Source organism: Salvelinus alpinus, chromosome 12, assembly GCF_045679555.1.
Source record: "Salvelinus alpinus chromosome 12, SLU_Salpinus.1, whole genome shotgun sequence".
NCBI classification, from domain to species: Eukaryota; Metazoa; Chordata; class Actinopteri; order Salmoniformes; family Salmonidae; genus Salvelinus; species Salvelinus alpinus.
In genome coordinates this window covers 44270099-44282272 of record NC_092097.1, presented here as the reverse complement: position 1 = coordinate 44282272, position 12174 = coordinate 44270099, and the positions used below count along the sequence as shown (strand labels likewise).

The window sequence follows — 12174 nt, the reverse complement described above, 5'->3', positions numbered from 1 at the left end:
GAAGTGACTGCTCGTGTCATCTCTGTAACCCTGTCAGAGCCGTAACGGAGGAGGCAGGTTACGGCAATGAGCACAAAGGTTAGGGTTAACTGGCATGTGCAGTGTGGAGATTAGAGAAGGTCGTCACGGATTCAGGTCTGGTCAAGCTCAGCCCACACGCTCTCACAAAGGAGTAGATGCGCAAACACACTTGCACACACACACGTCCTCCGACAGTAGGTTGTGTGCATACAGCACATGCAAATAGAGTATACACACATAATAATAAATCTGTACATCGTCAGATAATTTTCTCACACTCACATACAGTATATCATTCTGTCTCTACCTCTGTTATTTGGTTCGAATTTCTCTACCTGATATTCCTCTTATCGTCACTGTGATGATGCCAGTGAAAATGGCTCCATTTAAACAATCATCTCCTAAAAATTCTCCTCACTCTATTCGTTGTCCCTGCCTGCGTGAGACCAAACAAATAATTGCATCGGAACGCGGACGTCATCGCCACGGCGATGGAGAGCGGTTGCCGTGGCCACCTACAGCGAGGACAAAAGTTAATAACTCATCGCAGGCGGATAAAGAGAGGGAGGGAGTGAGGGGGGGACAGCAGAGAGATGGGAAGGATACGAGCTTGTTCAATTAATCACCCCCCTCTCACTTAAATCCATCTCTCTTTTCTTATGTGGCTAATTAACAGTCCAGAGTGTCTGAGAAGGGTAAAACATGAGGGCTCTGTGTGCGTGTCTGTTTGTGTGTGTATGCATGCATGCATCCGTGTATGTGTGTGCTCAAGCCTCTGTGCGTGGTGTGTCCGCGCTGATTACACACATGATAGCACATGTCTGTGTGTGTTCTCGCCCGCGGTGCCCAACCACCTCAGACTCTCGTCCTCTGCCTGAATTTTCCTTTTCATTTGGCAAGCCGCCGCCCAAGGCCAAACACAAGGTTTATGGGGTTATAATCTCCTCTAATACACTCATAGAGACACATTGAACCTCTCTCCTATCGTACGTCTCTAGGTACAAGTGGATGTCATCATCACACATCACATGTGCAGGGCTATTGCTATGTTCTATGGCTTGGTTACCCTTGGACTGATGCTATGGATATTTAAATGGCTATGATCATATGTGTAGTGCCACTCACTCTCTCTCTCTCAGGATTGTGTGTAAGCTGGCTGATGCGACAGGTTACCGTGTGCAGGAGGCTCACGTGGAAGTATGTGTGAGGGACTGCACACACACCGACTACAAAGTTGTCTCACCCAAGGCCTTCACTTTTGTGGTAAGCTCTCATCATAGCTGTGTTGAAATGTCCTTCTGTAAGGTTGTGTTCTTTCATCAATTGAAAAACAACAGTTGATCCCAGAACAACAGTTGATCCCAGAACAAATGAATTCCTATATCTGACATCTTCTCTTGGTGTGTTCCTCTTCCCCAGTCTCCCTATTTCACACGGGTACAGCCCTCCAAGGGCCCCCTCTCGGGGGGTACTCGCATCACCATTGAGGGGAGCCACCTCAACGCGGGCAGCGCGGTGGCTGTCAAGATCGGCCTCCATCCCTGCCGCTTCGAGAGGTAAACTCTCATCGCCCACTCGTCTTGTCTTTGGGATGTTGTTTATTATTGATAACATTATTGTGTTTAGTGCTGTATCGATATCTCTATAAGTTAACTGCTGTAAGTGGTCGGACTAACTTGCATTTATTTTGAGAATGACTACTGTTATTTGTGACGGGAATGACCATCTCTGCTACGGGCATGACCAACGTTCTATGGTTTACCCTCCATTGAAGAGCAATGATCTAGAATTAGGGTTTCAAATACTCTCTATAGTAATCATGTTTGCCCGTTGCGCTACATGTTACGAGCTTGGTAAATTCTCCAACGTTCGATGGGATATTCAGAGAAGCTGGAAAGGCGAGAACACGATACACAGAGAGTCTGTTCCCCTGCAGCGAGCGGTCTCTGCCTTTCATAGTCCGTCATGGTGAAACACACACACACCGTGAACTCGCAGGGTTCCGTGCACTCATATAAAGCCTCAAATGAACATATTAGCAGATAGTCAGAACCTCACAGAGAGGAGAATGCCTTCTTAACACATCTAAGAAGAGGGTTGGGAAACATAGAAAACTAAAAGAATGAAAACTGAATGAGAGAAGAACATGGGAGAAGACAATCAAATGGTCACAGCCCACATCAAACCACCCCACAAGATACTCATTTCATCTTCTCAGTCGCATTTCATAATGAGGAAGAGGAACACTGAGGCAAAACCAGCCAGTTCAGCCCCCCTTTACAAACCCTGGAAATACCCATACATTTATCTTACCCATACATTTATCTTACCCATACATTTATCTTACCCATACATTTATCTTACCCATACATTTATCTTACCCATACATTTATCTTACCCATACATTTATCTTACCCATACATTTATCTTACACATACATTTATCTTACCCATACATTTATCTTACACATACATTTATCTTACCCATACATTTATCTTACCCATACATTTATCTTACCCATACATTTATCTTACCCATACATTTATCTTACCCATACATTTATCTTACACATACATTTATCTTACCCATACATTTATCTTACCCATACATTTATCTTGCTACGCAGACTGTAGTTTCTTGGAACAGTTAGCTTTACATTTAATGTAAGCACTATCAACATGATTGGTGGGTGGTATATAGACAGCCATATGTGACACGGTTTATACAAGGGGAATATATGCATGCTGCAATGACATCTGTTGATATGGGGAAACATGTTGAGCTAAAACCTTGACTAGCCCTGAAAAGACAGCTCCTGTATTTGGTATAGTATAGAATTCCAAATACTAGCGATACAAATGGATGGTAATAATATAATATGATAGTGTTTGATAGAGTTAGGGTTAGTCATCTTGATCTGTTCTGCTACAGTCACACGAGGGCTCCTCTCAATAGTCAAAGGTAGCTTCCTCCCCTAATCTCCTTCATCTGCACTAATCTGAAAAAACAGGATAGGTGAAATCAAGGTGGATGCCCATTGGGAGGTTTGCTGCCACTTTGTCTAGTTCAATCAAAGCCACATTGACATTATCCCACCCCTGGTAAAAAGCCAAACGTAACACAATATCTGCCAATTAATTTGCAGGAATATTGCTCCCAGCGTTTATCTATCACTCTGTATGTAGCCAGTTAGCAATGCTAATGATAACCGTCTTGCGGGTAGACGGAAAACCTTCTAAATTAAATTAAACTGTAAAGTAAGCTTACCTGGCAGAACTATATAATGATTTTTTGTATCAATTGGGTGGCGATTGTTTTGCAGACTTTGTCATGACGTGTTGCAGCAGTGGGCCTAACAGCAGAAACATCACGATACATCGCTTGCTAGATGCTCAAATAAAGGGGAATTACATAAAAATATTGACATTTTACCGTTTTATTTTCAGACCTAAAAAATATTATTGATATGTGTTTTAAGCCGTGACATGGACTCAGAACATCCATTTTCATTGTTTCTCTATGAATAATTGTAATATTGCGAGTAAAAAATGAAACAAAAAACACAAACCAGGAAAAAAAAATATTAAAACAGAAAACAGAATTTTATGGGGCCCCCTTTGTAGTTTATTAACCATTATTTTACCAGGTATGCTAACAGAAAACACATATATTGTACACCAAGGACGAGGAGAAGAACTGCAGGGTAAAGGAGAAGAGAAGAATGAGCCGATTTGAAAGCTATGAAAATAATAGTAGCTCGAGACAAGTTTCATTTTTTTCAAGTAGCTCTCATGCTAGAAAAGGTTGGTGACCCCTGTACTAGACTTTTGATATTGGAACAGAACATACATAGCATTGTCCTTTCAGACCCGCTCTAGCATAGTGATGTTCTATGTCCCTAAAATAATGGATTTGAAAAGTGACCTAACTTTTCCACGTGTCCCTCACGCCCTAATGTTTTTTCTTTGTCTCAGAGTTCAACACGGCCGCTTTAATCAAAGTGCATTTACCCTAATCATTCAGCCACTCCCTCTGCAACCCCTTTCCTCCACTTTCTCTCTGTCTCTATGTTTATCTATTTCTGGCCCTCTCTTCTCACATTATTTTGTGCCGGCTGACAACAACCTTGTCAAAATATGTACGGTGCACCGCGGGTTTCGCCGGCAAGTGTTATGAAAGTTGTTGCCCGGGCAACAAGACGACGCTAGCGGAATGTGGAAAAGGCGCTTTTCTTTTTCTTATTTTCCTTCCCTTCTTCCCCGTACACCTTTCAGCCATGCCCTGGAAGACGGGGCGTTTAAATTGGTTGTTACGAGACAGCGAGATGTGCTTGCAGAAATGCATCCTAGCTTATTTTCCTTTCCACTTAGTTTCCCCTCAGCTGCTGGTGTCTCACTAATGTGTTTTTGTCCTCTTTCCTCTCTCTCCTTCTCGCTGTTTCTGGTCCACAATAGATGGGATTTATGTCCAAAATAATTGTTGTGAGATAGGAAAGTCTGTGCACTCATCACACACACTGTTGAATAAATATGGCTACAGGTTCATCTGCCTCACCTGAAGCTGCTATAGACCACCAAGTGCTAACACTCAGTATCTGGATAACATGTGTGAAATGCTTGATAATGTATGTGATATCAACAGAGATATATATTCTGGGTGATTTAATAATTGACTGGCTTTCATTAAGCTGCCCACAGCTTCAAACTGTAACCAGTGCCGGCAACCTTGTTCAGGTTATCAGTCAAAATGCCAGGTTAGTGACAAACAGCACAGCAATTAAATCATCAACATGTATTGATCACATATTTACTAAGGCTGCAGATTTTTTATTTAAAGCAGTATCCAAATCCATCGGATGTAGTGACAATATAGTAGCTATATCTAGGAATACCAAAGTTCCAATGGCTGGGCCTAATATAGTGTATAAGAGGTCATACAATACGTTTTGTAGTGATTCCTATGTTGTTGATGTAAAGAATAGTTGTTGCTCTGTGGTGTGTAATGAGGAGCAACCAGACTCTACACTTGACATATTTATGAAATTGCTTATTCCAGTTACTAATAAGCATGCACCCATTAAAAACAGTTAAATCCCTGCGGATTGATGAGAAATTAAAACATTGTGTGGTTGAGAGGGATGAGACAAAAGGAATGGCAAATAAGTCTGGCTGCAAACCGATTGGCAAACGTACTGCAAATTGAGAAATCATGTGACTAAACTGAATAAAAGAAGACGAAACTATACTAAGAAAGAAAGATAAATTATATAAAGAATGATTGTAAAAAGCTTTGGGGCACCTCAAATGAAATTTTGGGCAAAAAGGTAAACTCAGCTCCATCATTCATTAAATCAGATTGCTCATTCATCACAAAACCCACTGACAAAACCCACTGATAATGATTTTTTTCATTGGTAAGATTAGCAAACTTAAGCATGACTTGCTAGCAACAAATGCTGACACTACACATCCATATATAACTGATTAAATTATGAAATAATAATAGCCTCCAACACTCTACTCAGCAAACTGGATGCTGTCTATCACAGTGCCATCCGTTTTGTCACCAAAGCCCCATATACCACCCACCACTGTGACCTGTATGCTCTCGTTGGCTGGCCCTCGCTACATATTCGTCGCCAGACCCACTGGCTCCAGGTCATCTATACGTCTTTGCTAGGTAATGCTCCGCCTTATCTCAGCTCACTGGTCACCATATCAACACCCACCCGTAGCACACGCTCCAGCAGGTATATCTCATTGGTCATCCCCAAAGCCAACACCTCATTTGGCTGCCTTTCCTTCCAGTTCTCTGCTGCCAATGACTGGAAAGAATTGCAATAATCGCTGAAGTTGGAGACTTATATCTCCCTCACTAACTTTAAGCATCAGCTATCTGAGCAGCTTACCGTTCGCTGCAGCTGTACATAGCCCATCTGTAAATAGCCCACCAAACTACCTACCTCATCCCCATTTTATTTTAATTTACTTTTTTGCTCTTTTGCACACCAGTATTTCTACTTGCACATCATCATCTGCACATCTTTCACTCCAGTGTTAATTTGCTGAATTGCAATTACTTCGCTACTATGGCCTATTTATTGCCCTACCTCCTTACTCCATTTGCACACACTGTATATAGATTTTTTCTATTGTTATTGACTGTACTTTTGTTTATCCCATGTGTAACTCTGTGTTGTTTTTTGTCGCACTGCTTTGCTTTTTCTTGGCCAGGTCGCAGTTGTAAATGAGAACTTGTTCTCAACTGGCCCACCTGGTTAAATAAAGGTGAAATATATAGAAAAAAATATATATAAGATCTAGGCCTACTAGAAAGTGTGTGCCCTCAGGCCTGGAGGGAAGGAAAAGTAATTATGTTAACAAAGAATAGTAAAGCCCCTTTACAGTCTCAAATAGCCAACCAATCATCCTTTTACTAACCCTTAGTAAACGCTTGGTAAAAATTTGGGACAAGATACAATGCTATTTTACTGTAAACAAATTGACAACCGACTTTCAGCATGCTTATGGGGAAGGACATTCAACAAGCAGGGCACAATCATGACTGATGATTGGCTGAGAGAAATTGTTGATAAAAAGATTGTGGGAACCATTTTGTTAGACTTCAGTGTGGCTTTTGACATTATCGATCATAGTCTGCAGATAGAAAAACGTGTGTTATGGCTTTACACCCCCTGCTTTATTGTGGGCAAAGAGTTACCTGTCTAACAGAACACAGAGGGTGTTCTTTAATGGAAGCCTCTCCAACATAATCCAGGTAGAATCAGGAATTCCCCAGGGCAGCTGTCTAGGCCCCTTTTTACTTTTTACTAATGACATGCCACTGGCTTTGAGTAAAGTCTATGTATGCGAATGACTCAACACTATACACGTCCGCTATTACAGCGAGTTAAATCACTGCAACACTTAAAAAAGAGCTGCAATTCGTTTCAGAATGGGTGGCAAGGAATAAGCTAGTCCTAAATAAAATTTTAAAAATAAAAGCACTGTATTTGGGACAAATCATTCACTAGGTGACTAAGCTGCTTGGAGTAACCCTGGATTGTGTACTGTCATGGTCAAAACATGTTTATAGAACTGTAGCTAAGATGGGGAGAAGTCTGTCCATAATGAGCGCTGCTATGCCTTTTTAACAATACTATCAACAAGGAAGGTCCTACAAGCCCTAGTTTTGTCACAACTAGACTATTGTTCAGTTGCATACCCCACAAGACATGCCAACAAAGGTCTCTTCACAATCCCCAAGTCAAGAACAGACTATGGGAGGCGCACAGTACTACATAGAGCCATGGCTAAATGGAACTCTATTCCACATCAGGTAACTGATGCAAGCAGTAGAATCAGATTTAAAAAACAGATACAAATACATCTTATGGAACAGTGGGGACTGTGAAGAGACACACACACAGGCACAGATACATGCATACGCAGACAAGCGCTGGCACGTACATTCACATGATAAAACACACACTCAACACACAGGTACACATGGATTTTGTATTGTAGGTATGTGGTAGTAGAGTAGTCCCCTAAGGGAACACAATGTTTTGTGAAAAGTGTTGTGAAATGTAATGTCATATCACTTTTTAAATTGTATATAACTGCCTTAATGTTGCTGGACTCCAGGAAGAGTAGCTGCTGCCTTGGCAGGAACTGTTGGGGATCCTTGATAAATTCAAATATACACACACATACAGCCTGAACACACATACCTCCACACCCACACACATAGCTTTTTTGACGTGAATTTGTATTTCCATTCAAAATGCTATTTTCCCTAAACCCAAAACTTTAACCCCAAAACCTGAACTCCTAACCTTAACCCTAAGGTCCACATCTGCGCCCCCTCATAAATCTAATTAGCATAATAAAAAACTCCCCATAAAAATCTGTCAGTTTAAGCTAGAGATCTGTTATTTGCATTGGATGTGTCTCAATCCACCGCATCCGCCTATGTCGCACTTCCGCATCTGCGGGGAAAGATGATAGAGCTCGAGCAGTGTTTGTCAGACCATGAGACATCCAAAATTTGTCTGTAGCGTCTGAACGGTTTGGCTTCTCAAGAACACGATTGTGTTCTCTGTTTTGCTCTACGACCCCCACAACATCGTGGGATCCATCTGAAGTTGGTACAGCCAATCTGCCAACTTCTTTCTGTAGCAACCAAAATAGTTTGGGCTACACGCTGTGCCTCCTCCGTGGGAAGGTGAGACTCACAAACACGTACATGTTGGTTGTTTTGCTCTAGGACACCCACAGGCCAAAATGACTCATCTGAAGATCCCCCGGTACCAGTTGGAAAAATGAAAGGAAGTACAGTCCATTCGGAAAGTACAGCCTTATTCCAAAATGGATTGAATTCTTTTTTCTCTCATCAATCTACACACTATACCCTATAATGACACAAAAACGGTTTTATTTGTAGATTTTTTACTAAAGGACTCAGTACTTTGTTGAAGCACCTTTGACAGCGATTACAGCCTCTTATTGGCAATGACGCTACACGCTTGGCACACCTGTATTTGGGGAGTTTCTCCCATTCTTCTCTACAGATCCTCTCAAGCTCTGTCAGGTTGGATGGGGAGCGTCACTGCACAGCTATTTTCAGGTCTCTCCAGAGATGTTCAATCGGGTTCAATTCCGGGCTCTCGCTGGGCCACTCAGAGACTTGTCCCGAAGTTACTCCTGCGTTGTCTTGGCTGTGTGCTTAGGGTCATTTTCCTGTTAGAATGTGAACCTTGCCCCAGTCTGAGGTCCTGAGCCTTCTAGAGCAGGTTTTCATCAATGATCTCTCTGGACTTTGTTCCATTTATCTTTCCCTCGATCCTGACTAGTCTCCCAGTCCCTGCCACTGAAAAACATCCCCACAGCATGATGCTGTCACTCATGCTTCACAGCAGGGATGGTGCCAGGTTTCCTCCAAACGTAACGCTTCTAGAGTTCTATCTTGGTCAATCATGGTCTGAGTCCTTTAGGTGCCTTTTGGCAAACTCCAAACAGGCTGTCATGTTCCTTTTACTGAGGAGTGATTGGTGGAAGGTTGCAGAAATGGTTGTCCTTCTGGATGGTTCTTCCATCTCCACAGAGGAACTCTGGAGTTCTGTCAGAGTGACCACCAGGTTCTTGGTCACCTCCATGACTAAGGCCCTTCTCTCCCAATTGCTCAGTTTGGCCGGGCGGCCTGCTCTAGAAAGAGTATTGTTGGTTCCAAACTTCTTCCATTTAAGAATTATGGAGGCCACTGTGCTCTTGGGGACATTCAATGCTGCAGAATGTTTTTGGTACCCTTCCCCAGATCTGTGCTTTGACACAATCCTGTCTCGGAGCTCTACTGACAATTCCTTCAACCTCATGACCTGATTTTTGCTCTGACATGCACTGTCAACTGTGGGACCTTATATAGACAGGTGTGTGCAATTTTAAAACATGTCCAATCATGAATTTACCACAGGTGGACTCCAATCAAGGATGATCAATGGAAACAGGATGCACCTGAGCTCAATTTTGAGTCCCATAGCAAAGGGTCTGAATACTTATGTAAATCTGGTATTTTAAAAGAACATTTCTAAAAACATGTATTTCGCATCGTCATTATGGGGCATTGTGTGTAGATTGATGAAGAAAAAAAACATTTAATCAATTTTAGAATAAGGCTGTAACGTAACAAAATGTGGAAAATGTTAAGGGGTCTGAAAACGTTCTGAATGCACTACATAGGGAGACTGTTTAGTGCCAAAAATAAGGGGTTAAATACATGAAAAATATTTCTCAGATATAAGACAGAAACTGAGGGGACTATCTGTTCCATGTAGTGACTCTGTTATCCAATGCATTTGTATGGGCTAATAGCAGTAAAGCCAAGTCAAATAAAAAGGTATTCTTTTTTATTTATATTTTTTATGCTTCAAGGGGTCTTAAAATTGAAAATGAAATTGTAAAATGATCCTTGATATGATGTTAAAACAATTCCAGATGGCTTAGTAGAACCCCCTCCCTCTGCTTATACAGGGCTTAGACTGTTTAGAGCCAATAACAAAGGGTTAAATGCATGTAAAAAATAAACTAAAATATCCCAATCTGTCTTATATCTCTCAGATATAGGACAGACACTTCAGAACAAACTTCCTTTTGATTTTTTGGGTGGAACTTTCTGATTCTCCATGTAATGAATCTGTTATTCAATGCGGCTTCAACAGGTCTTGGACTTGGTGAAACCAAACCCTAAACCTAACCCTTATGCCTAAAATAGAATTTTAACAAATTCTGGTCATGAAAACAGTCCAGACTTTTCAAAATGTTCTGGTCTCTTGTCAGGACATTCTTGTCCTGATAATGTAGGAAAACATTTACACACACACACGCACACGCACAAAAACAAACACACAAACACACAATACAGTCACAGGATCCCTCACATTATACTGATGTACAAACACGCACTACATCTTTTGGATGTCTGCTTTGCCAACACAACATTTTGTCAAGGTGTTGGAAGTAACCTACTCTGCAGAGTGCAACGTTTGGCTAACAAAGCCAAACCACAAAAAACTTTCATAACACAGCACAGCTGGCTGCATGTCGGGGGAGGTTGCATCACATTGTGATGACCGGCAGTCTCTGAGACTGCTGCCACTTCATATCAGTCAGGGAGAAGGCTGCCACTCCAGATCAGTCAGAGAGAAATAGACGGCTGACACTCCAGATCAGTCAGGGAGAAATAGACGGCTGACACTCCAGATCAGTCAGGGAGAAATAGACGGCTGACACTCCAGATCAGTCAGGGAGAAATAGACTGCTGTTCTTGGCGCTCCTATGGGGCTTTCACACCAAATTGGTTTGGAGGTTTTTTTCTGAACATCGGGAGCGTTTTCCCACTTAGTTCGGTTCATTTGGACTGGTGAACACTATCAGCCCTCGGGAGCGCACTAAAAAAGCACCGTGGTTCACTCAAAAAGGGTGGTCTCGGTCCGATTTCATACCATGGTGCGGTTGGCTGCAGGTGAGAATGCAGTCCAGACCAAACACAGGACAATAACCAGAGGCGCACAGTATTAGTGGTTGTTTGACTGAAAGCATTTTATGAAATGCATGCAGTACCATAACTTCATATCTCTGAAACATTCTTTGAGTAGCAATGCATTTATGAGCGCATCCAGTGCAGATTTGGGGAGACTGGGTCTGTACCAGGGATATAGTCTACTGAATAAATTCATTATTCAAGTCACAGTTAGTTTCTATTACGCTTTTTCCTCCCGGATGTTGTTGGAAGACAAAAGCGACAGTAATATGAAGTTTGGGACACACAAGTTATGCTTTTTGATAGTCATAGATCGATTTAACTTGAGCATTTTTATCCAATAAACTAATGACTTTCAAGAAAAGGTGGTTTTGTTTAGGCATTTTAGTTCGTTTGATATTTGGTAATGTAAAACCAAACAGACAAAATTAAAAAAAATACAAATAACCGAACTATGATTCAAAGTATAGCTCAGAACAATGTGTGAAAACTCCCTTAGAGTTCTTGTGTGGTTGGGTGTGTGTGTGTGTCATGTTTAGCATTGTTGAAGATCTTTACAGAGCAGAGGTTACGTGTGTGTCACGCCCTGGCCTTAGTATTATTTGTTTTCTTTATTATTTTAGTTAGGTCAGGGTGTGACATGGGGTATGTGTGTGTTTTGGGTGATTATATGGTATAGGGGGTGTTGGTTGTAGTGTATGGGTTTGTGTTGAGTGTATGTGTCTAGGTATGTCTATGGTTGAGTGTAGGTGTTTAGGAAAGTCTATGGTTGCCTGATTTGGTTCTCAATCAGAGACAGCTGGTTATGGTTGTCTCTGATTGGGAGCCATATTTAAGGTAGCCATAGGCTTTAGGTGTTTGTGGGTAATTGTCTATGTTGAACGTTTGTAGCCTGTGTGTGTGCACTACGTTTATAGCTTTACGGTCGTTTGTTTTGTTAGTTTTTGTAAGAGTGTTTCTTTTCGTGTTACGTCTTCGTCTTCAAAATAAAAGGAAGATGTATTCATATCCCGCTGCGCCTTGGTCCGTCTCTCCTCCACACGATCGTGACAGAATTACCCACCAAACAAGGATCAAACAGCGTGATCAGTGGCAACAGGAGCAAGGAACAAAGGA

General features: G+C 41.7%; 1 protein-coding gene across 1 annotated transcript in view; it reads left to right on the top strand.

The window, feature by feature from the left end:
* LOC139536245 (plexin-A1-like) overlaps positions 1-12174 on the top strand; it is a 416804-nt gene that overhangs the window by 329906 nt on the left and 74724 nt on the right. The window contains exons 14-15 of the mRNA XM_071336602.1: positions 1161-1284; positions 1441-1577. Coding sequence (XP_071192703.1) covers positions 1161-1284; positions 1441-1577 — 261 coding nt within the window. The remainder of the gene's footprint in view (positions 1-1160; positions 1285-1440; positions 1578-12174) is intronic.